This window comes from Antechinus flavipes, chromosome 2, assembly GCF_016432865.1.
Source record: "Antechinus flavipes isolate AdamAnt ecotype Samford, QLD, Australia chromosome 2, AdamAnt_v2, whole genome shotgun sequence".
Taxonomy (NCBI): Eukaryota; Metazoa; Chordata; class Mammalia; order Dasyuromorphia; family Dasyuridae; genus Antechinus; species Antechinus flavipes.
In genome coordinates this window covers 390910135-390936165 of record NC_067399.1, presented here as the reverse complement: position 1 = coordinate 390936165, position 26031 = coordinate 390910135, and the positions used below count along the sequence as shown (strand labels likewise).

Below are 26031 nucleotides of genomic sequence, written 5' to 3'. Positions count from 1 at the left end.
TGCGAGCTCCGCTCGGTTCGTTCGGCTACCGCCGTTGCCGCCTCACACACTCCAGGAGCCGAAGCTCGGCGCGGACACGGAGCAGCTCGGGGCTGGTGCGCCTGGAGCCCGAGCCCAGTCCGCCTGAGCCGGAGCCGGAACCCGAGCCCCGCCTGGAGCCGGCTCATGGACAGCGGAGCCGGGAGCCGGCGCTGCCTCAAGGCGGGTAAGGAGCGACATACTAGAGCCTGGCGGCGTAGGCTGCGGGAACCGAGCGGAGATCGGACCCGAGCGGCCGGAGCGACTATGGCCGGCATTGCCCGGTGGGGGAGGGGAGTGGGTGAAGGATGGAACTGGGAGAGGATGGGTGGGTGTAAAGATTGAGTCTGATCGGGGGGAATCGTGTCCCTGTTTCTGTTGGTGTCCCTATCCAACCAAGACGGGTCCCCTGAGGCGGGTGACCCCCTCCCCCAGGGACTAGGGGAGAGATTTGGTGGCGGGGGCGCTCCCACCCGGTTAAGGCCCGCAGGAAGGGAGGTGCCCGGAGCGGGGGGCAGTAGGGGGCGGGGGAAGGGGCTCCCTGGGAGTACCCTTGCTACTGGCCCTCCTCTGTTCCCTTAGTCTTTCACAATCTTGGGGTGTGTGTTATGTATGTGTATGTAAGGTGATGGTGGTGGTGGTGTGTATGTATATGTATGTGTGTTTGTGAGTGTGTTAGTGGGGGTGGGTGGGGGCGAATCCGCTTTGCATCCTTCCCTCTGGCCCGGCTGCCTGGACCAGTTCCCGCCTGGAGTCCCGGCTCTGGGAGTGGGCAGGGGAATGGATGCAGAGCCTAGGAGCTGCGTCAAGGGGAAGGGTGGTGAGAGCCTGGGGGCCGGGGATGGAAAAGAGAAGCTCGGGGGTTGGGATGCGGTAAACGCATGATTTTTTTTGCGGGGTACGCGCACTGCCGGCGTTTGGGCGGTGGGAGGGAGGTGGCTCTCTGAGGAGAGATCTACCGAGCGAAGCTCCCCCTCCGCACACATCACCTCTCTAGCCCTCCCCCCTCAATAACACTTGTTGTGCCTCGTGTTCCCTGGAGCGCTTCTTGGTCCCCCCAGATTTTGAGATAAGGAGATAGATCCCCACACATATCACACAGCCTGATGCAGAAGCACCAGCATAAAAACATCTTGAGAAACACACGAAGACACATCAGAGTGAGCACACACCCCAGCACTCATCTCACATACACCCTAACATCCACTGCTTCTTTCTCACACACCCTACAGGCACACACACTAACATAGTGTTCACTTACACCTACCTATCAGCACACACACCCCAAGACACTGTCTCTGTCTTTCACACACAGCCTCCTTTTTCCCCCAGGTGACTAAATTCAGATGGGGGAGGGCTACTTTGGCCAGCTCCTCAGGGGACCCTGTTTCCCAGATTTACCCTGTAGTCTCTTCTATTTGAATCACGACATTGTTATAAATGTCAGGCTTGCCAGAGTCCTAGCTGCTTGCTACTTCTCAGCTCTGCTCAAGATTCAGACTGTTGTTTCTTCCCTGCACCCAGGGCTCTTCTCCATACTCCCGGTTCTTTCCTCTCCTTTTAGTAGTCAGTACCTTGAATCAGTCTGGGCTCATCAGTCAGTAATTCTGATTATAGTTCAGAGAGAGATAGAATAAATGAATAAATCAGAAAGCATTTATTGACTACTATATTATAAGGACTATGCCCCAAGCTGGGTTTCAAATACAAAAATGTCCTGGAGGGGCTTACATTCATTTAATGGGAGAAAACCACACATGAGGGAGAATGACATAGAGGTATTTGATTTGAAAGTTACTTAGAAAGTAAGTAGAATCATGGAGGAGTAGATTGATAATATTAGTTTAAGGAGACACAACTGCCAAGGGAACATTTGCCCTTTCTGCCAATTGCTCAGCTAAGTCCTAGAGACCCACCCCAAGCTCAGGTTGCTGTGATTGGGCCTAAAGCCTTAAGAATAGCTTTCTTAGGGGGTGAGGGTAGGGGTCTTAAGTGCCTGGCAGCTTGTCCTACAAAGTGGTCCCAAGTGGCTGTGTTACCCCATCCTTGTCAGGGAATAGGTCAAGTGGCTCCCTCACACACTTGTCACTACGTTAGCCCAAGCACACCTGTATCACTAGGGAACACCTAAATTGTGAACTGGGATTTAAAAAGTTGGTGGCAACATGTAAAAGTCACTTTGCCCAAGAGAAAAGATTCCAGAGCTCAGAGAATCAGTAATGAATGCATTTATATATGACTATGGCTTTCATGGATACACATTTGAGCTCAACTGATAGACATGCAAAGTCATACCGTATAATACATGGAACACACATTCCCCTCCTGGCTCAATTCTTTCTTGTTTTCCCAGATTCTCCTTTGCTTGACCTCCATTTTTACCCTATTCCCCATTGGAATAAGAGAAAGGGAAGACTTTCCCCTTCGCATATTGTGGAAGGTTTTACCCTCCCCCCCAGTGAGAAGGTGAAGGTTGGGGATTTCTAATAGCCTTAAAATGGGGCTGGGCTAGGCCTAGAGTGGGAGGGGAATTGAGGCCCAGGAACAAATTCATCCCCTCCCCCACTTCCGGCTAGTGTCTTCTCCTTTCCTCCCCCTACCCTTTATTCCCTGGGAGAAATTGCCAATGAATGATTTCCCCCATCCCCCCCCCCCCCCCAACCATGTTTCTTGAGCTAATACTTTTGTGATTTCCGACCCTTCCCATTCCATCCAACCACATCATCCTTACATTCATTTCTTCTTAGTTTTTGATCTTCCTCTAAGGTTGCTTAAATGAAATACTGAGTTAAAAACTGCACTCCTAGTGTGAGGGTGACAATTTCAGGGAGCTCTTGGGGATCCCAGGAAGATAGTGTTCACATTGAAGGATTGCATTTGAATCCTCACCATAAACTAGTCAGAAAATTCCAGTGGCTTGGCTGCCCCTAAGCCATAATCCCCTCTTATTGTTTACAGTCTTCTCTTAAGGCTCTCAGAGGAGACATCTCCTCAATCACTTAGGTTCCAGAGAGAGAGCCCCTGCTGCATCAGAAGCTCTATCCTTGTCCCGGTTTTCCCATTCCTTTCCTTTCTCTCCCATACCCCTCTCTCCTCCCCCTTCTCCCCTTCCCCCCTCCCACATACATACCCCTTCTTTAGAACCATTCTCCTTTGAGTTTGAAACTGCTTTGTTGCACAAGAGGAAGGCAGAAGCATCTTTGATGGGTGGGACATATAACAGTTGTACAGATTCCTTTCTCACTGACTCTGAGGGAATGCCAGATGTATGTTGTGGAAAAGGCCCAGTTTTTCCATTCAGCATAAAGGAAAATTTCAAATACTAAGATACCTGACTAGTACCAAGAAGCATGTTGTGAAAAGGGACAGCTTCAGTGGGTCCTGGAATAGACCTTCCAGAAAAAAAGGAGGCTAGTACTATAGGATTAAGGAAGGAATAGAGCCTAGAGTTCTAGGAGGTGATTAGTAGTTGGTTGTGGTGTTTTGTGGGCTCTATGACAGATGTCCAGACTATTGTACTTTGGGAACCATAAGGGATGTCTGAAGTTCCTGAGTCCCTGGGACTAAGATTGGGATTTGAGTTTGTGTCCGGGGACGGAAGAGTGGATTTATGAAAAAACGCAAGTTAGATTGAGGTTATAATCGAAATTCTGAATAAAGGGTAGCGAAAAATAAAAGATCACCCTGGGGGAGGGGCAGCATTAAAGGGGCCGGTATGAGTCTGGTTTGTGGAGAATGGCTTCTGTCTCCTGGGACCCTTGGAACATGAGGGCAGATCTAGTTCCTGTGGCAAGGAATCAGCAATTATTCTTTTGAAACAAGAGTTAAAGCTAAGGGACAGGGGCAGACTCACAACTTTCTTCCTCCTAGAAACCTTCACATAAGTACCTAGTGACTTGGTCACCCACACTTTATGATTACTTCTTTTATTTTTTTTTTGGTCTCTTTGCCTTTATGCTTTCAATTTGTATTTTATCATTTTGTACTTGTTGATACATTGTTCTGTAATTTGTCTTAAATCGCTTTGGGTGTATTTTTGCCATCAAATATATTATAAGCTTCTTCAAGGAAAAGAATTCTCTTTTCTCTCTCTTTCCCCCATCCCCCTTAATAGACTTAAAAAAAAAAAAAAAAAACTATCTTCATCCCTCTGACTTGATGGGTGCGAGGTGAACTGGAGACCTGAAGACAGCCCCTGTTCCTGAATTCCCTCTCCTTTTCCCCCCCAAGTCCCAGAAGGGAGCAGATTTTTTTTTCTTTTTTCTCCTGGAACACCTCTTAGCACTCTTACCCACTTTGTGTTTCAAAGTTCCAGAATGATTAAGAATCTGGTCCCCAACTCTTCCTATTTCCTCACTATTCTAGTATGTCCAGACATCTGTCTCCTAGGTTGATGAGAAGTCTCCCGGATGAATGGGAGGGGCAGAGCTCCTGCTTTGAGTCTGGGTGGAGAATGAAGGAGGAGAGAGAAGAAAATTTCCTAACTGCTTTAAAAAGCTTCTGATTGGAAAGATAACTTCCAATATCTTCCTAGGACAAAGTCCAAGGTTGGGGGAGGGAGCAGAGAAGTAGCTAGCCACTTGTTTTATAGCTCCACCCATGCTAATGAAACCAGTCTCTATGCCTGTGGGTCTATCTGTATTAGAATGATTCCACTCCAGTCCAGCCAGAGTTGAGTTATGGTTTTCACAACTCTTTTTCCTCCTCCCTCCCAACCCTCTCAGAGTAAATCAGCATCATTCTCTTTTCTGGGATTATCTCCTTCCAGATATCAGGGAAGCAGAGGTATGTGGCTCAGAGGCTCACAGCTTCTAAGTTCTCCATTAAATTCTGATTATTCTAACCCATGCCCTCACTACTTTTCAAGAAGCAGTCTTTCTTTGTCACCAGGCTCTCTCTTCATGTTTACACCCTTTTATTTTTCAATCTAACCTCTACCTCTTGTGGCCTTCCTGGTCTTGATCTCCTTTTCTAGAATCCCTCTTTGTTTTGTCCTCGTTTTGCACCCATTCCCCATACAGATCCGGCTTGCTCTGATTCTTTCATAGAATACTAGGCCATTCATTGCTTCTCCTCCGAGGATTCTAAGGTTGTAGACTTATCCCCTGTCGTGGTGTGGGAAGCAAACTGATCGAAGCAGGCCCACAGGGCTAAGGGGATTTCTGGTCCTAAACCAGGAAGTTGTTTGGGATGAGAGAGGTAAGAGTAAGGTGGGGTGGAGCTAGAGATTTCTGGTTAGTGTGAAATTCTTGAAACTATTTCTCCCATGTCTTATCTAGGGGACCTGGCCTGTATTTCTTAGGCTGTTTCCTCAGTTCAAGAGTATAACACTAAATGATTAAGATAGATAGATAGATATATTCTCACTCAAATCCATGCCTCATTCTATACCCTAGTTGTTCTAAGTGTTGAGCAGGGCCCTCTAATCAAAGTAACAAAAAATTGGGACAGATAACCTTAAAGTAGGCGTTTCCTGATTTCCTTTGCTTAATCCTAAGAGATGGGAGTCTTGGGTGACAGTCCTAGGGTAAGTGGATGTGGTTGTGAGTGCCGGTAATGAATGTATGTCTCTTTGTTCTCAAATTAGTTAAGAACAAGGTTTTATTTATATGGAATACTAGAGAAGTAGAGGATACAGTCCCTGGAATTTACTGTCTAGGTAGGGAGATAACACTTAAGCTTTAAAGGCTAAGTAATAATAACCCAAATAATAATGGGAGAGTTGTTAGTTGATTCATTGCTTAATAAGTGGTACAAATAAGAGTTATGAGTTCAGAGGAAGAGGAGATTAGTGTGGGCTGAAGTAATGGGGGAGTTTTTTGGAGGAGGGATTTCTTAAAGTGAGTCTTAAAAAACTGCTTAATTTTTCCATGTGAGGAGGAACAAGGAGATAGTTCACTGTATACGGTATTGAGCAAAAGCTGGAAGATAAGAGTATAGGGGACATGGTTAATATATTTATGACTTAAATGAGGGTTATTCTAGGATAGGCGTTCTTAACATGGGGCCTGTGAAATTATTTTAAAATACTTCATAGCTTCCAATATAATCAGTTTCCTTAGTATTCCTATGTATTTTTATTTTATGCATTTAAAAAACATTATTCTGAAGAGTTCATAGACCTTTCCAGACTGCCAAAGTGGTCCATGATACACACAAAACAGCTAAACCCTATCCTAGGAGAATAAAAATAGATAAAATTGGAAATCATGGGGCCATAGAATTTATAGCTAGAAGAGACTTTAGAAATTATGTAGCCGTGTTCCTTCATTTTACATAGGAAGAAACTAGGCTCAAAGAGGCCCAAAGAGTTGAATGAAGTGGTTTGAGGTCTACATTTTTCTCCAAGTTGGGAGTGGATCTTATTGCCAGGTCTAGAAGTTTGAAGTAGATGAAACCTAGCTCCTCTTTTTTTGTCAAAGTGGGAGAAGGGAATAAGAGAACAGACTGCACACACATTAGTTATTGTCACGAACCCTATTTGCACATTTAAGAGATAGCAGAACTGGAGATTGGGAGAAGTGTGGATTTGGTAAAAGGCTTTGGATAGTAGGCTGATACCTTGAATTGGGATTGAGCAGAGGTCTTGGACCTCCAACTCTCCTTTCTTTCTGTTTTCCTTCCTTCCCTCTTTCCCTTTCCCTCTTCCTTCCTCCCCTTTCTTTCTTTCTTTTTTAAATAAGGTAGGGTGGACATAAAAGGAGAGTAATCATATTGTGTGGAACAGAAGCTAAGGAGTGTAAAAGGCCGAGTCTGTTGAAGGGGATTCAGGTGTCGAATAGAGAAAGGAGTGGGTGGGTATTGAAGCGGATAGAGAGGGACCTGTTGTCTTCCCGAAGAGAGCTGGGAATGACTGGGTGTACCTGGGGTGGTGATGAGGGCAGTGAGGCAAGGAGGGGTGTGTGTATGTGTGTGTTTGTGACTGTTCGGGAAGGGCTGGCAGCTCCTCTCCTAGTCCAACCTGCTTGAGTCATTGGTCAGGACTCTTGCTTGGGAACCAAGGACAGGCTAGGGCAAGCTCCCCATTGTTTCATCCTCACTCTTAGCCCTGACCCCAATTTTGGCCTCTGCCCTTTCCAGGCCATATGAGCCCTGTCTTAATCAGTCACAAGCTTGGTATGTACAGTCTCCACTTCCCGTCACTAGATTGCTGTTCCCCTTTAGCCTAGAAGCCACCTGCACCTTTGGTAAATTCATATTCATTTCCTGGGCCACAAGGCAGTGTGGATGATGGTATAGTAAGGATGTTTGTGTGTGTGTGTGTGTGTGTGTGTGTGTGTGTGTGTGTGTGTGTAAGACAGAGCCCTTTAGTAATCTGTGAAGTTTATGGATCCTTCTTAGAATAATACATTTAAAGACAGAAAATAAAAAACAGAGGATTACAAAAGAAAACCAGTTTTGTTGAAATATGATCATCAAAATATTAATTAAAAAAAAAAAAACATTTACAGACCCTGGGTTAAAAATCTCTACATAATAAAAGAATTTTACATGTTTAACATATACTTGCCCTCTAGGAAGAGGGTGGGGGAAAGGGAGGGAAAAAATTTGGAACACAAGGTTTTGCAAAGGTGAATGTTGAAAATTATCCACACATATATTTTGAAAATAAAAAAGCTTTAATAAAAAAATTTTAAAGAAGCTCTACATAATGGGGAGATGAGACCCCTTCTCCCAAGTCTTTTAAGGGCTGCCCAACAAAATGACATGAAGATACATGTCCCTTGGGGTCCTAGCATCAGAAGTAATGTGTGGGGGATCTAGGGGTATATTTGGCAGTACCAGACACACCAGAACAGGGGGACCTTTTGGACAGAGGCTCCAGGCATTGTCTTCTTTCTCTATCTTAGTATCAGGATAATTACAATGAGTAACTAAGTGGAGGTGCCAGTGAGAGGGAGGTGCAAAATCAGAGAGGGAAGAAAGGAAGCTGAACTGGGGAGCTACTGTCAGTTGGCTCAGGGCGTTTCTCCCGTGGGAGCTGCTTTGCAGCTCTGTTCTAGGGCCTCTTACCTGGATTTCCAGCTGCCTCCTTCTTCTGTTCCCAAGCCACCTGCAAGCTGAAGTCTGGATTTTAAGCTGGGGCTTCTTGCCTAAGACTGAGCCAGGCTCGGGATGGGGGGCCTGGTTCTCCAAAGAAAGGGGTTGCTTGTAGCTGACATTCTGCCTTTGTGTCTTTGCTCTGTCCTAGCCCTCCCGACCCCGCTGCCTGCCAGGATGGGGCCCCCAAGGTCTAGCCTGGGCTCCTGGTGGAGGCTGTTGCTACCCCCCATGCTGCTGGCCCTGCTGCTGGCCCCCTCCCCAGGAGCTGCCACCAGGGTGGTGTACAAGGTGCAGGAGGAGCAGCCACCTAACACCCTCATCGGCAGCCTGGCTGCCGACTACGGCTTCCCGGATGTGGGACACCTGTATAAGTTGGAAGTGGGTGCCCCGTACCTTCGAGTGGATGGCAAGACGGGGGACATCTTCACCACGGAGACCTCCATTGACCGGGAAGGGCTGCGTGAGTGCCAGAACCAGCTGCCGGGGGAGCCCTGCATCCTGGAGTTTGAGGTGTCCATCACGGATTTGGTTCAGAATGGCAGCCCCCGACTCCTGGAGGGCCAGATTGAAGTGCAAGACATCAACGACAACACGCCCAACTTTGCCTCCCCAGTCATCACGCTGATGATTCCAGAAAACACCAACGTGGGCACGCTCTTCCCCATCCCTTTGGCTTCGGACCGCGATGCCGGCCCCAACGGTGTGGCCTCCTACGAGCTACAGGCCGGACCTGAGGCCCAAGAGCTCTTCGGGCTCCAAGTGGCCGAGGACCAAGAGGAGAAGCAGCCGCAGCTCATTGTCATGGGCCACCTGGACCGGGAACGCTGGGACTCCTATGACCTGACAATCAAGGTCCAAGATGGGGGCAGCCCGCCGAGAGCCAGCAGCGCCCTGCTCCGGGTCACCGTGCTGGATACCAATGACAACGCACCCAAGTTTGAGCAGCCTTCCTATGAGGCAGAACTGTCGGAGAACAGTCCCATAGGCCACTCTGTCATCCAGGTGAGACCCCAAGGCAGGTGAGCTTCTCTCACACACACATTCTGACGCGTCCTTCACATGAGGCTACTCGGTGCCGAGGGCCACCTTTGCTTCCAACCCCCCCAGTCCATTCTCTCCTTTTGGATGGATTCCCCAACTAGCTTTTCCCAGGTTGGGGGCCATGAGGTGGAAGGCCGGACACCTGAAGGAGGGAGGGATATGCTGGTCCATTGACTAAAGGCTCCCCATTAGCAAAATCATGGGAACAGCCCCAGGGGCCATTGGGCTTTTGGGGCTATTGTCTGGGACCAGAGGAGCCATCTTCCCAGACAGGTAGGTGTATCTCCTGCTGTCATCTTGGACTCTGGCCTCATGCCAGTCTTCGCTCCTCTCTAATTCCCCATGAGCTGTACCTTTGAAGTTAGGGTGCAGGGGAAGAATTCAGCCCTGTGGTCATTTTTCACCGTTATCTGCCCTAAGATATATGCCTTCTCTTGAGATCCAAAGTGGAGGGAGATGACCCCACTAGAAAACTAGCATCAGCATCATAGGGTGGTCTACAACCTTACAGAGAAACTTAGAAAGAGGAATAGGGATTAAAGAGAGAAAGGGATGGGAGTCAGAAATGGAAAAAAAAATAACACTGAAAAAGACAGGAATACAGAGAGAAACTGAAGAGAGACTGAGGTGGGGCTTGAGAGAGAGGAAAGAGACAGAAGGATTGGGAGACGGAAAGGGGAAAGAAACAGGAAGAGAGGCAGCTATGGTGGAGACACCGAGATGAGAAAAAGACAAAAATAGAGGAGACCAAGAAGGAGAGGTACAACAGAGAGAAATAGGGATGGGAGAATTATAGAGACACACAGAAACCAGGAAAGATAAACAGATGGAGACAGGGTAAGGCAGTGACTGTGGGAAAACCAGATAGAAACTCAGATTGCCAGAGATAAAGACCTTGAAAAGCAGAGTGAGACAAAGACATTCAGCCAGATAATAGGAAGAGGGAGAGGAAAGGAATGGGAAGAAGAATGAGAACTTTTTAGTATTTTTGGAATTGGGGGAGTGAGACAAAAAGTCTGGATCAGATCCTTGAATCTGGAAAATGGACAAGGGAAATGTCCAATGTGGTTCAGCACCTTGGGAAGGGGTTGGAGCTGGTCTCGGAATAATCTCCAGATCTGTGACTCTGCCAAGCCTGAAGTTCGTGCGCCATCACCCACTTCTCATCTTAAACCCTCGCCTCATCTTTAGACATAGGTATGAGGTGGGGAAATGACAGACAAGGATAAGGGGGAAAATGGGGGAGGAGAAGGATACAGGTATGAAAGACAAAGAGTGAGAAAGAGGTCAAGATAGGAAGCTGAGAGGAAGAGACAAGGATAGATAAATACAGGGAAACAGCCAGGGAGAATTATAGACAGACAGAAGTGAGGAGAGATCGACAGATGGAGACAGGGTAAAGGCAAAGATTGGGAAAGCCAGATAAGAAACTCAGAGACAGATGCCAGAGACAGATAGTGAAAAACAGAGTTAGTTTTGGGATGTACAGTCAGGAGAGGAATCGACTTACAGAGGGAGAGGAAAGAAATGATGAATTAGGGAGAAGCGTGAGAGAGCCTTCCAGGTTGGTGTCCTTCTGGGGCGGGGGAAACAGAAGGGGTTCCTGGCCAAGCCCCCAGACACCTGCGTCTGGGAAAGATACCCAAGAAGGAAGTATTTAGGGCTCCGTGGGAAAGCCAGTTTGGGCCCCGAGAATGCTATCCAGGCCTGAACCCGCCATAGTCCTTCCACCTTCGCAGCGCCTCCGAGCTTCCTCTGCCTCCGCCTCTGGCTGGGTGGTGCTGAGCCCTGTGGCCGTCGCGCCCGCCTAGTGCCCTGATGGCACCCATGTTTGGGTTGAGTGGGGCTCAGTTCACGTTGGTGCTGGCGTGGGAGGGCGTGCCCACCGTGCAGGGACAGACAACCCATTGTTTGGTGTTGGGAGCCTAGCCTGTCAGGCAGGAGCTGCCAGCCGGCTTGGTGGCCCTGTGCCAGCCCCTCCTCCCTCCTGACGGAGGGAGCCCCCAGTGGCAGCGCAGGCCAAGGCCCAGCTTCCTCACGTTGCTCTGCTCCCTGGCAGCTGCCACAACCGGTTCCCCCGGTTTGACAGAGTAGTGTTGGCCGGGCCTCCGGGCTGACTGCTCCCCTCTGACCCACATCCCCACCTGATTGCTTCAGGAGACCCTGTGCTCAGGGCCTGTGCCAGCGCACCCCCGCCCCCTCCCGCCCTCCCCACCACTGACCGTTTTTTGCTTTTCAGGCCTTTTTCTCTGTCCAGGCTGGATGTGCTGAAAGTCAGGGTATCCCTCAATGATAAGACCTCCTTACCTTTGTGTTCTGTTTTTTGGTTTTTAAAATACTTTCACATATAACTTCATATTTAATCTTGTAAGAGCCCTGTAAATTTGGCAGGTTCACCTATGGGGAAACTGAGGCTTTTGAAGCTTGAGTGGTTGCCAGCTGGACAGAGCTGAGACTAGGGTGTCTGCTCCAGGCTTCAGCTTTCTGCTCAAGCCATTGCTCCTTAAGCCCCCGTATGTCTCCCCTCCTCCCCCAATTCTGGCTCCATCACTGGGGGCGGGGGGGATGCGCTGCTGGTCCCAGATGTTTCACGGACGTTTTCTCGCTCCCAGGTGAAGGCCAACGACTCCGACCAGGGTGTGAATGCCGAGATAGACTACACGTTCCACCAGGCTCCCGAGGTGGTGCGCCGGCTGCTGCGGCTGGACCGGGCCACGGGGCTGATCACGGTACAGGGCCCCATAGACCGCGAGGACGTGAGCGTGCTTCGCTTCTTCGTGCTGGCCAAGGACCGGGGCGTTAACCCCAAAAGTGCCCGCGCGCAGGTGGTGGTGACGGTGAAGGACATGAACGACAACGCGCCCTCCATCGAGATCCGGGGCATCGGGCTGGTGACGCACCAGGACGGCATGGCCAACATCTCGGAGGACGTGGCCGAGGAGACGGCCGTGGCCCTGGTGCAGGTGTCCGACCGGGACGAGGGCGAGAACGCCGTGGTCATGTGCGTGGTGGCGGGCGACGTGCCCTTCCAGCTGCGCCAGGCCAGCGAGACCGGCAGCGACAGCAAGAAGAAGTACTTCCTTCAGACCACCACGCCGCTCGACTACGAGAAGGTCAAGGACTACACCATCCAGATCGTGGCCGTGGACTCGGGCAACCCGCCGCTGTCCAGCACCAACTCCCTCAAGGTGCAGGTGATGGACGTGAACGACAACGCGCCCGTCTTCACCCAGAGCCTCACGGAGGTCGCCTTCCCCGAGAACAACGAGCCCGGCGCCCTGGTCACCGAGGTCAGCGCCAGCGACGCCGACTCCGGCCCCAACGCCCAGCTGGTCTACTCCCTGGAGCCCGAGCCGGCCGCCAAGGGGCTCTTCAGCATCTCCCCGGAGACCGGCGAGATCTGGGTGAAGGCGTCGCTGGACCGCGAGCAGAGGGACAGCTACGAGCTGAAGGTGGTGGCGGCCGACCAGGGCAACCCCAGCCTGCAGGGCACGGCCACGGTGCTCGTCAACGTGCTGGACTGCAACGACAACGACCCCAAGTTCATGCTGAGCGGCTACAACTTCTCCGTGATGGAGAACATGCCGGCCCTGAGCCCCGTGGGCATGGTGACCGTCATCGACGCCGACAAGGGGGAGAACGCGCGCGTGCAGCTCACGGTGGAGCAGGACAACGGCGACTTCGTCATCCAGAACGGCACCGGCACCATCCTCTCCAGCCTGAGCTTCGACCGGGAGCAGCAGAGCACCTACACCTTCCAGCTCAAGGCCGTGGACGGGGGCGTGCCGCCACGCTCCGCCTACGTCGGGGTCACCATCAACGTGCTGGACGAGAACGACAACGCGCCCTTCGTCACCGCGCCCTCCAACACCTCCCACAGGCTGCTGACGCCCCAGACCCGGCCCGGCGAGACCGTGAGCCAGGTCACGGCCGAGGACATCGACTCGGGCGTCAACGCCGAGCTGGCCTACGTCATCGCCGGCGGCAACCCCTACGGGCTCTTCCAGATCGGGCCGCAGTCCGGCGCCATCACGCTGGAGAAGGAGATCGAGCGGCGGCACCACGGGCTGCACCGGCTGGTGGTGAGGGTCAGCGACCGCGGCAAGCCCTCGCGCCACGGCACGGCGCTGGTCCACCTCTACGTCAACGAGACCCTGGCCAACCGCACCTTCCTGGAGAACCTGGTGGGCCACAGCCTGGACACGCCGCTGGACATCGACATCGCCGGCGACCCCGAGTACGAGCGCTCCAAGCAGCGCGGCAACATCCTCTTCGGGGTGGTGGCGGGCGTGGTGGCCGTGGCCCTGCTCATCGCCCTGGCCGTGCTGGTGCGCTACTGCCGCCAGCGGGAGGCCAAGAGCGGCTACCAGGCCGGCAAGAAGGAGACCAAGGACCTGTACGCGCCCAAGCCCGGCGGCAAGGGCCCCAAGGGCCCCAAGGGCAAGGGCAGGAAGAGCAAGTCCCCCAAGCCCGCCAAGCCCATGGAGGACGAGGACGACACCGGCCTGCAGAAGTCCCTCAAGTTCAACCTGATGAGCGACGCCCCCGGCGACAGCCCCCGCATCCACCTGCCCCTCAACTACCCGCCGGGCAGCCCGGACCTGGGGCGGCACTACCGCTCCAACTCGCCGCTGCCCTCCATCCAGCTGCAGCCGCAGTCCCCGTCGGCCTCCAAGAAGCACCAGGTGGTGCAGGACCTGCCCCCCGCCAACACCTTTGTGGGCACCGGGGACACCACGTCCACGGGCTCGGAGCAGTACTCGGACTACAGCTACCGCACCAACCCCCCCAAATACCCCAGCAAGCAGGTAGGCCACTCGCTGAGGCTCAGCGCCCCGCGGCCCCCTTCCCACCCCTACCGAGGGGCCATCTGGACCGAGGTGTGGGAGTAGAGCGGACTCCTCTCGGACAGCCACCCCCAGCACGCCCACGCGCACGGCCCGGACGGCGCGGGCCCTCGTCCCGGCTCGGGGGGCGGGGGGCCACTCGGGGGCAGCCTAACGGCTTCCCTGCTTCACACGGGGGTGGGGGCTTCATAGTGCACAAGCCATCATAACCAAGCAAGGCCAGTGGTTTCCTGGGGGAAGTGGGGGGAGCAGAAAGCGGTTTGCTCTCGGCCCGAGGGTCCGCCCTCAGCCCCGTGCCAGGGAAGAGGCTCTGCCTGGCCTGACCTGTGCCCACCCGTGGGGGGGAGGTAAAGAGGTCGGGGGATGGGTGGGGGGCACAGAGGTTTCCCCAAATTTAGGGTCTCAGACTGAGGTCAGGGCTATGGGACGGTGAGTGACAAGGCCTGACTCAGTTAGGTTCAGAGGGGATCTTTGTTAGGTGGATTTTCTTACACACACACACACACACACACACACACACACTCACCCTTTGTGCCTTTTATGTGTGCTGTATGTTAACCTATTCCTTTTCCCAGGGCCATGTCCAACCAGCCCAGGGGCTTCTCAGGGGCTGGGCCCCAGCAATCTTATATCCGTCACTGAAAATAAAGTTTTCTATTTTTGGAGTTTTTGTTTCTTATTTTCACCTGGAAATGAGAGAAGGAGTGAGAGAGACTGGAAGCAGCCCCCTTGTTCCCTTCCTTCCTTCCCATCCCATGTCCCATCATCATCGTTTCCCACTCCCCCCATCCCCATACCACATGCCTCCCTTAGCCTTTTTGTCTTCCTCACCTAGGCCCTACCCTACTTGATTGTACCCTACTTCCTCCCAGGCCCCAAATCCTATAAACTTGGAGACGAAGCCCTCCCCTCGGTGACAGCCATCTCACCCCACCTCCTGGCAGAACTCCCTGTCCTCTAACTTTCTCAGTTCATCCGGTCCTTTTGTGCAGTAGGGCTCTCTCTAACCTTCTTCACCTAGAAAGGGCGACCATCCCCTGAGATTCCAACTTCCAGGCCTCCCCCCTCCCCCTTCCCGCCCCCACTAGAGTCCTAATCAAGGTCTCGGATGGTTTGATCCCTTGCACTTCCTGGTCTGATCCTCCCCCCCACCCGCATCCCACCTCAATCTGAGAAGATCCAAGTCCCAGATGAAGTGCCCAGGCCAGCTGCCCCAGGTGAGGGCTTTGAGGTTGGTTGATTTAAAGCTTGGGAGCCTCCTAGACTCCAAGGTGGGCAGAATATCCTTGGAGAAATGCCCTGCTAGCTTGGCTGCTTTTCCTTACGTTCCCTGAGGATCTCGCTCCTTCCTTTCCCTTATTACCCACCCCAGAAAGCATTCATTTGAGCTTTTGTTTCCCACCACCATTGAGGCTGCAAGGAGGCTGGGTATGAGGGGAAATAATGGGATGGGGATGGTCACAAAAAGATGACTTAGGAATTGCTCCCAGAGGCTCTAGCCTTGTGCACCAGACTGTGGTGGGGAAGGCTCTGCCTCTGGGTGGGGTTAAGGGGTCCTCACCCAACTCTACCTCCTCCCTGCAGCCTTTTTCCTTATTCCTTCCAGCTCTTTTCTCTAGCCTCCCAGCACTGCTCACGCTCACTCTCTCTCCATCTCTCACTTCTTGCCCCCTTGGGTATGCCTTCACTTGCTGAAGAAGTGTGCAGAGAGCAGGGGGGGAGGAGGGGGGATGCTTTACCCAAGGCCTGGGTGAGGGACCCCAGGTCCTAAGGGAGACTACAAGGTGAGAGAAGGCCGCGTCTCCATGGTGACAGGGAGGCTAGAGTAACTCCCAGGAGCCAGAGACCAGCAGCTCCAGCCTCTGAATTCTGTCCACAAACTACCCTGATTCTTCTATATCCTCAAATTGTTCAGCCCCGTTCTCCAGGTTTGGGGATGGGTGAGGCAGAAGGGGTCTTAATTCCATTTTACTTTGTGTAAAACCTGACAGGAATTACACAGCTGTCCTTACCAGCTCTTTCCTCTGGCTTTCTACTTTCTTTTCCCTTTCTTTCTCTCCCTCTTATTCTTTCCTCTCTTCTCCCTTTCCCGACTCCATTTTTCCCCTTTCCTCCCATCCTCTTCTCTATTTCCTTTTTTCCTTTTCTTGAGCTTTTTCAGATCTAATTCACTGTATTATCTTGTTCCTCCATTCCCTACCCTAAAATCTAAATTCATCTTTACTAATTACTCTTTGAAATATCCAATTCATCTCAACACCTAGTACCCATAATTGTCATCAAAACACATTTATTATATACCTATTGTATGCAAAAAAAAAAAGACCCTTACCTATATTTCAGGGACAGGGGAGCAGGGGATGTATGAGATGAGTTTATGCAATTTGCAGTCTAGTTGGGGAGACAAGTCTCAGAAGGCATGTCTGGGTAAGTGCCACATGAGTAGTGCAGCTAATGACTGCTACTGGAATTGAAAGGAATTACTAAGGGCTGAGGAGATCATGAAAGACTTCCCTGAGGAGTTGAGGCTTGAGCTGGTCCTTTAAAGGATAGGATTTCAATATGTGGGAGGGCCTGGGAAGGCCATTCTCAGCAAGGAGAAAGGGATGAATAGAAGAGATGGGGTGGGGAGTTGGGGATGTGTATGCTATGTGAGGAGGAGGCTAAATATGTCAGTTAGCTGCAGGAGAGAGCTGGCACAGAGGAATGGTGGGAGACGAGCTTCAGAGGTAGGCTGGGGCCATGCCAGAGGACCTTGAATGATGGAATACAATGATTAGAATTGGAGCTGGCTGCAGGACATGAAGAGGCATGAATGGTTTTTTAAAAAGGGAAGTGACATCAGAACCATGCTTTAGGAAGATTAATCTTCTTGCCTTATGTTAAATGAGTTAGAAACAGGAAGAGTCAATTGTAATGATCTAGGACCAAGGTGGTAGACTTGGACTTGGGGTAATGGTTCTGAGGAAAGATGGAATGGAATCAAGGGAACCTACAAGGAAAAATGAACAGGACTCCTTGACTGGAGACAAAGAGTGAGGGAAGAGAGATAAATCAGGCTAAGGTTCTGAACCTATGTGACTGAGAATATTGATAATTGATGAGCAGGGACTGAAGAAGGGAAAGCTGGCTTGAGAAGCAGAAACGATGTTTTGTTATAATCAAGTATGAAATTATGGTGGTTTGTTTACATTATGACATTGTAGAATTTAAAGTTTGAAGGGACCTTAACAAAGCTTTCTCATTTTGCAGATGAAAGAACTAAATAGTAGAGGACTAGATTTGAAGCCAGGTCCTTTGACCTGATATCCAATGCCTTATTAACATCATGATGATATTTGATAGCTGGTTGGAGATATGAGATTGAAGCTCAGGAGTATTGATGCTAATTCGGGAGTCATCTCAATAGAAGTGAAAGTTGAAATTATAAGAATGAATGAAATTCTTAAGGAGGGATAATGCAGATAAACAGAATGACCAGAGGGTCTATTCGTGAATCTTGGAAAACACCCACATTTAGATCCTTAACCCCTGCCACCGTTCTGATTTCAGTTCACTCTCATCACACCCAGATCTACAGCCTGAAAGGCCCAGAATCCATGACTCATTCCTTCCCTTGATATCAAGATCCATATCTAGGGAACTTTGGGTGGGTATTTCATTCCCAATAATAGAGTGATCTTGGGTTGGACTTCTTGTTTGTCTCATATTTCCTATCCAGTAAATCATCTTAAATTCATCCCTTTGTTTTTAAGCTTCATTGATAATTATGTTTACATTCCCTTGGATAAGATCTGGGATTTTGAGAAAGATAAAACTGGGGAGAGAACACTGAGTCGAGAATATTCAAATCTATTCCTAAGTTACCTCCCCTTGCTCTTGTCTTGTCTATCTTGCTTCCCCTGACACTGGATGTAGTTCTGTTGGGGAACTATGGGGTGGTGATAATGTGGTAATGACTCAAAGCTATAAAAGAGGGAAATGAGCCTGAATACTTCTTTTAACATCTTGGTTCCTCAAGTCCCCCATCTTTGTACCTTTCCCTCTCTCTCTTGATTTACCCTAATACTTCTTCAGCTCCTCATTCCTGGTTGGTTACAGAGTTAGTGGCAGTCCCAAGGAAGTGCTTGGATGGCTCATTGGTGGTGTCAAATGCCAGATAGCAAGCTCTCAGGCTTCTTGGTTAATCATTAACCCCACAGGGTTTTTTCCACTCTGAACAACTCCCCACAATACCCAACCTTTGCCCCCAGCCTCATCCCTAATCTCTGCTTTCTCTCAGGCCTTCATTTCCCTCAGCTCACTATCTGGGTCACACTATTTTCTCTTCCTAATGCCTTCCTGCTGGGATTCCAACCCCCTCCCCATTGCTATAGGGATAAATGAAGTTCTCATTACCTGAATTTTTGGAGCTGTTTTCTTAGTGATGGGCAGAGTTCCACTTGGGAGGGTAATACCTTCTAGCTTGACCCCTTCCCCCACCTCCATAAGAAATGTCGTCTTGCCATTGGTCTAGAAAGCCAGTCTCTGCATTATTAACCAGGATGCCTTCATCCTATTGCTTTCTCTCACGTAGAATGTCGGCTTTTTCTTCCTTCCTATCACCTTCTCTTCTCTACTTCCTTTCCTTTCTGGGGTCTAGGTTAAAGGGTCGGTAAATGGGATGGGAGGGTGAGAGGACTGTAACCCTTGGGTGAGCTTCCAAAGCATGACATGGGACGAGAGGGTCAGAATGCAGAATGGGAAGAGCAACATGAGAAGGGGAAGGTAGTGTGGACTTTGCTGGGATTGGTGGCTTTGCTGGGGCCTGGACTTTGGGGAAGGGAGCTTTGCTGGCATCTAAGGAGGCTGGGGCAAAGGGTGAGGGAGCATGGCCACTGTGGGGTTCTGGACAAGTTGTGGGCAAGAGCAACTGTAACCCTCCCTCTTTCCACAGTTACCTCACCGCCGGGTCACCTTTTCGGCGACTAGCCAGGCCCAGGAGCTGCAGGATCCATCCCAGCATAGTTACTATGACAGTGGGCTGGAGGAATCGGAGACACCCTCCAGCAAGTCATCCTCCGGCCCCCGGCTTGGGCCCCTGGCACTGCCCGAGGACCACTACGAACGAACCACCCCTGATGGCAGCATAGGAGAGATGGAGCATCCTGAGAATGGTGAGGACCCCTCAGAAGTGTGTGTGTGTGTGTGTGTGTGTGTGTGGTGCCTGAAAGAGGGCTGAGAGAGGTAGAGGAGAGGACTTTTCTTCCCCCTTCTGCTTCAGGAGTAGTAATGAGGGCTTTCTGTGGTGGCTACTTTGAGAATAGTGAAGTTCCTTAATAAAATATGTTTTGCATTATTTCACACTTATAATTGATATATATTGCTTGCCTTCTCAGAGGATGGGTAGGGAGGAGGGAGGGAGAGAATTTAGAATTTAAAATAAATGATTTGAAAAAAAAGAAAAAAGTTCCCTAATATTAAGGCTGAGATAATCCTAAAACTGATGAGGAATATGAGAAAAATGAGATTAGAGATAAAGATCACCTAGCCCAACTCTCCCATTTCACAGATTAAAAAAATTAAACCCAAAGAAATGAAGTGTTTTTTTATGTGTGCTTTGAATACTGAAGGGAACTTGAGAGTGATGTAGGAATGTGAAGAAAGGGAAAAGATCTTGAAAATGACCAAGGAGGTCCTAGTAATAATGTGGGTACCGTGAAGATAGAAAGGATACCCCCAGAACTATGCAAGGGTCTCACTAACAATAAAGGGACCCGGAGAATATTAAAGAGAATGGATAAATGAAGGGAATTGTGAAGATGGCATGAAGAATCAGAGCTGTGAGAACATCCAAAGGAGAAGGTGTCCCAAGAACTGCGAGGGGGCCCCAAGAGCGGTCAGTGAGTCTTGTCCACAATCCCATTGTGGTCACGCTCCCTCACCCTTTGCTCCAGGCTCCTTAGATGCCAGCAAAGCCCCCAAGTGTTGAGCACCTAGGACAGTTCCCCTGGGAGTTCCTATCTCAGGAACAGTATAGCGTAAATGAAGCAGAAGGAAGAAGCTCTGGGACAAAGCTCACCATGTCTTTGGTTAGAGGAGGAATAAAGCCATGAAGGGGCTGAAAGCAGCCAGTGGGGCTAGAGGGCAAAGGGGAGAGAAAGTCGGGGAGAAGGTGTGGGGGTACACGCGCCGGGCCTGGTATGTTAGTGTGGCTGTGGGATGGCTGTGTATTATGAGGGATTTAAGAGATTTCCCAGTTTGGGGCCAGCCTTGGCTTCTTGACCACCAGTCTCCTGGGTCTTTACCATTCGTGCTTCAGTTCTCACGCCCGACAAAGTTTTCTCTCTCCCAGGCTCCCGCCCACTGACTAGCCCCTTGGATCAAAGCTCTGCACTTGCCACCCGCCCCACCTCGCACTCTTCCCTGTCCCCATTCCTGAGTCTTCCTTCCTTCCTTCTTCCCAGTCCACACACACACACGTTCTCCCAGTCTTCTCGCCCTTTTTATGCCCGAGCAGAGCCGCCTGGCCTAGCAGGCAAAGCCACCGGGTGTGTGGGGGACCCTGGGGTCCAGCCCCACGGGGCCGAGCTCTGCAGCCCGGTTTTGCGGGCCGTCCCCCTCTGTCCCGTCGGGAGCCTTGACCTTCCCTTCCCAGGCTTCCCCCTTCTCCTCCCGTGCTTCGGGGCCCCAGCACTCCGAGAGGTGAATAATGAGTGCCGTACAGCAGGCACCTCTCTGGGCACGGGGCCAAGCCAGAGTAAGGTGGTGCCAGAGGAGCTCTTTCTTGGGCACCGGCCACTTTCCAGCTCTGTCCCTGAGGCCGGCCCAGAAGGCAGCTGGGGTGGGGTTCGTCGCCCGCTGCCATCCCCAGGTGAGGGCAGGCAGGGGGCAGCTGCTGCAGGAACTTCTCACTCAGTGCCAGCCATTTCCGTGGAGACCTGCTGCCCAGCAACCACGCTGGCTACTGGTGATGTCAGGCGGCCAACTCCTGCCCCTGGGGGGTTTGGGACGGGGAGCCGGGGCAGGGGGGTGACGGGAGGGAGGGCGTCTGTGTGTCTGTACCATCGCGTGTCTGCCGGAGCAAAAGGGAGTGCATCCCGGCCCGACGTCACCCACAGCCCCTCCCGGGGGAAGGTGGGATCCGGAGAGCCTGGCTCTGTGTGCATACGCACATATCTGAGAACTGCGGAGGGGGGTCCCTCCTTCTAACAGAATTCTGTTCTCTCCCCCAGACCTTCGGCCCTTGCCCGACGTAGCCATGACGGGCACATGCACGCGGGAGTGCAGCGAGTTTGGCCACTCGGACACATGCTGGATGCCTGGCCAGTCCTCCCCAAGCCGACGGTCCAAGAGCAGCGCCCTCAAACTCTCCACCTTCGTGCCTTACCAGGACCGAGGCGGGCAGGAGCCCGCAGGCGCCGGCAGCCCTAGCCCCCCGGAAGAACGCAACACCAAAATGGCCCCCGTCCGCCTGCTGCCCTCGTACAGTGCCTTCTCCAACAGTAGCCATGATTCCTGCAAGGACTCTACCTTGGAGGAGATCCCTCTCACCCAGACCTCGGACTTCCCGCCGGCGGCCACACCCTCTGCCCAGACGGCCAAGCGCGAAATCTACCTGTGAGCCCCAAGTGAGCCCCGACCCACCTCCAGCCCCAGCCGGCTGGCCCACCCCCCACCCGCCAAGGGAGTACCCAGGTATCCCCGTCCCCATCAACCGGACCCTTGGGTGAGCCGGCCCGGGGTCCCTCACTTCCTACATGTCATCTCTCTTCCCTCCCTGCTCCCCGGGAGCAGGCTCCACTCATCCCCGTCCAGGTCCAGTCCCCTCCTCTGGGAGACACATTGCCCCACCAGGGGACCAGGCCTTGGATCCTTCAGCACCGCTCCTGGGTCCGGCTCCCCATGCCTGCCCACCTTGGGGAGCAGAAGCCACTGCAGAGCTGGAGTCCCGGGTGGGCCCCCTTCCAGTGACTAAATTCCCTCCCCCCAAAACTTCCAGGGGACTACCCCATCCTTCTTGGGGGGAGGGGAGGGAGGCCAAGGGCCATGACACCCTAAACTAACCCATTATCTCCATGGTGGCTGGAGGGGTGGAGGAAGGTCAGAGCATCACCCTCAGAGCTCTGATGTCAGGGGGGTACCCCTCTCTGAAGATGTCCACAAGGGGGTACCTTGGGGGGGCAGGGTCTGGGAAATGGGGGGCCTCAAAGGGCTTTAGTTACCAAAGGTGGGGTTGGGGGGGTGGGCAATGGAAAGGTGGGAGGGCTCCCTCACTCATGCAGCCCTGAGGCTACCTGCCTGCCCCACTCCCTCCTCCCAGCCCCACCCCCCACTTCCTTCCCTGCTGGTCATTCAGCATCTGTACATATGGACCTTGGACCTTGGAATGATGTTCCCATTTCTGCCTGATTTGCAACTTTTCTTGTTGTTGTTGTCTTTGGTCTAGGGACCCTCTGGGGGTGGGGGGCCTGCCTGTTGCCCCCCCCCTCCCCAGCCGAAGTGCCCCTCCTCACCCTGGCCCTATTGTTCCATGTTGTAAATACTCCTGGGGCCATGGGGATGAGGGCGGAGCTGGAAAGGGAGGGGAAAGGGGAGGGGGGAGGGGGGACACTGGCCTATCAGCAGAGCTGGGCTTTTATTTAATTTTTTTTAATACAAATCTCTATTTTTTTGGAACTGTTGCGCTGTGCCCTGGAAGGGGGGGTGGGTGGGCGGAGGCAGCAGAGGTTGCCCCCCCCTCCTGCTTCCAGATAGGTGTCATTTGAAGGGTCCCCCGGCCTGGGGGTGGGGTGGGGACAGCTGGAAAGTGAGAGGTGGGGGTGGTGTGCCTCTAATCTGGTTCGGCAGTTTGAAGTAAGAAAGTTTGCTCAGGGGTGGGGGAAGGGCTGATCCTGGGCTGCCCACTGTCCCCAGCTTGGAGGGAAGGGTTCTGTGTCCTATTTCTGTCCCCATCCCAACCTCGTCCCTCACCCCCAAATAAACAAACAAAAAGCCCCTGCCATGACTCTAACCCTTCAGCCTGTAAAACCATCATTGCCTTTGATCTCTGGGGGCTGGAAGGGCTGCCTGAGCCCCGGGGCTCCCCTTTCTCCCCTGGCTGGGCTCCCTGGGCTTCCTCTTGCCATGGTCCTTGGACAGCCTTGGAAAATAGGGTAGGGGCAGAGCAACTTGACCAGCCATGGCAGCCCCTCTGCCATTGTAGGTGGGGGGAGCTCTGTCCAGAAACTCCTGTTTTTCTACTGTCAACATACAGAGGCCCTTGGCTGTTCTTCCCTCCACAGAACCTTCTCCTCCTTTCCTCTTCATCCCCCCCCACTTTAGCCCAGCCTGCCATACCCCTATTCCCCAGGGGCCTAGGTTGGGGGGTGCGATGAAATCTCAGGGTGGGGGCCCTGGACTAGCTTGGCCATGGGCATGGGGCTTAGGGGATGCAAAGTGTGGAAGAGGTATGGGCTGCAGGGTGGTCCTGTGCCTTTGGGGGCTGTGCTCCCAGGGCTGGGACTGAAGTCCTACTGCACGCCTCGCCCTTTCCTTTTTCCACAGAAGCTCACCCTAGTGAAAGCCCAAAGGCCGAGGATCTGCCCTGCTCTCTGCTCTCCCTGCCCTCTCCCCCAGTCTCTGCCATTCTTTTCAGTAATGGTGCTGGGGCAAAAAGGACTCTCTTTGTCCTCTAAGGCTTGCAGGAAGGGTTGCCCCTTGCAAACATACAGGAGGGTAGGGTAGAGGGTTGAAAGTGGGTAGAAATAAAGCTGAATGGTTGGCCAAGGTCATTCCTTCAGGCTTATGACTTAGGGCCCAGTGGGTGGGATAGGGATGAGGGAGGGAAAAACTGAGGGGTCTCCTCCTTCCCCTCTCCTTGCACAGCCGGGCAGGTGCAATAGTGGAGGTCAGAATGGAGGGTAGGTGTTCATAGCCTGAGGGGAGAGGATTCCTCTGGGGACAGGACCTTGAAGGCTATCTTCAGGAATCTGGACTAGTGGGGAGGAAGATTATAGTTTTAATCAGAATGAGCACCTTGGTGAGGGGTGAGAAGGAATAATACTTTGGGAGACATTCAGGCCTCCCAGGTGGCGTGAGATCTCAACTCTATTCCAGGGATTCTGTTTCCTTTATACTGGAGTCTCTGCCTGAGTCTTAGGGAATCCCTCTATACTGGTAACTTTGCTTGTGTCCTAGGGAACCCCTCACATTGGGGACCCTACTTAGGTTCTAGGGAATCCCTCTGTGTCAGGGACTGCCTTGATCTTAGGGAATCCTTCTGTCCCGGGAACTCTGCCTGTTTTAGGAAGGGAATCCCTCTGTATTAGGGACTCTGCCTTGATCTGAGGGAGTCTCTTTGTATTGAGAACCCCACATTGGTTCTGGGGATTCCCTTTCTTTGGGTACTTTCTACGGTCATTAGGGCACTGGGACCCCTGTCTGGGGCCAGAGGATCCTCTGGGCATTGAGGAGAAGAGGAGCATTTTGCACAATTGTTAAGCCAGAAAGAAAGGGGTTGGTCCCCCCACCAGGGCAGATAAGCACAGAGTAGGAGCCATCCTCAATTGCAGGGAGGAGGCCAGAGCCTCTAGTTCTCTGGTAGTGGATGGGGCACTGGGTCTGCCACTGCTCTGGGGCAACCTGAGAGGTAAAACCAAAGGTGGGTGGGGTGGGGAGGGGGGTGGGGGCTGAGGGTAGTGCCCTGTGCAGACCTTCGATGTTGGTCCTTATTCCATGGAACCTCCCCAATGCCTTGTCTTGTGTACAGATTTATGTAGGAACAGGTGGAGCTTGCTCAGAGGATCAGAGATGGAGAGCCCACCCAATCTGCCATGACTCTCCTCTCCAGACAAGGAAGGGGAGCTGATATCTCTTGAGGCATGACCTGGGATTGGGGGCAGAAAAAAGAAGGGCCTTTGGGGGCCCTTCCTCAGGCATTGTCTCTGGGATATCTCCCCTCAAGAACTTTTGAGCATGCTTCTTCCTAGAGTGGTGTCTGGAGGGGATACTTCTCCCCCTCGCAGGTCCCTGGGGGCAGGTGTCTTCTCTGGATGGGATGGGAATCTCTGGCATGTCTCTCCTTTGGAGAAGGGAGAACCCTACGGCATGCGTCTCCCCCTAGAATCTTTGGGTTCGTCTCTCTCCTGGGAGGGGCCCATCTCTCCTCCCTAGGCGGTGTGAGGGTCTCTGTGGCCTGCCTCTTCTCTGGGGAGTTTCTCCAGCATGTCTCTGTCCTTGAGTGTGTATGTGGAGCATGCCTCTCCCCCCGGTGGGGGGGTGTCTGGAGAATGGCTCTTTCTCTCAGAGACACCTTTCTACTGACGGGTCTCCTGAGGCATGTCTTTCCCCTAAGAGTCTTTGGGGGGCTGTATTTCTCTCCTCTCCGGGGTGGGTGGGCTGGCAGGCCTACGGAGCCCCCTCTCTCTTCTGAGTAATCCTGTCTCCCCATTAAGGAATATCTGAGGAGTTTCCTTGTGGGATTGGGGGAAATGCCTCTGAATGTTGGGGGGAGGGCAAGAGTAGACCGAGTTTCTGGCCACAAGAAGTTTTCTAAGGGTGGGGGGAGTGTCTCCACATGGGGTTTCTTTGGGAAAAGGACTGTGTCTCTCCTAGTGGGAGATCCTGGAAGGCTGGGGGGAGGGGGTCTTGTCTCTGCCCATGGGAGGGGGGGTTTGAGAGGGGAAGGGGAGGCTGTGTCTCCCCCTGGGGGTTCTGAGTGGGGGGTGGGGCATGTCTCTTAACTGAGGCATCAGGGGAGGGGGTGAACTCGGGCGTGTCAGGGCGCCTACACTGGGGTCGTGTTTTATTGGTCTGTGCCGCTTCCCATCGCCTCGCTTCCCCCGGGAAGGGCCCCCTCCCCAATTCCCAGTCCCAACCCCGGCGCTGCGAGCACAATCCCGTTGATTTGTAATGATTTCTCTCTCCGTCTGTCTTTCTTTCTCTGCCCCCTTTGCACCACGCACCTCACCCCTCAACCCCGCGCCTCGAGCATGCGCAGGCACCACCCTCTCCTTCCCATACCCACTCCGGTTCGGTTCGTTTCCGGTTTGTTTGCTGAACTGTCAATGAAGAGACCTGTGTAATTATTCCTAAGCTTTACAATAAAAGTGTGAAAACCGGA

At 52.4% G+C, this 26031-nt stretch overlaps 1 protein-coding gene across 1 annotated transcript; it reads left to right on the top strand.

Annotated features, from left to right (window-relative positions):
* On the top strand, window positions 1-26031 carry PCDH1 (protocadherin 1). The gene is made up of 5 exons (XM_051978616.1): window positions 1-205; window positions 8210-9063; window positions 11715-13910; window positions 18886-19105; window positions 21164-26031. Exons 1-5 carry the CDS (start codon window positions 166-168, stop codon window positions 21550-21552), a joined length of 3699 nt encoding a protein of 1232 aa, XP_051834576.1. The 5' UTR covers window positions 1-165; the 3' UTR covers window positions 21553-26031.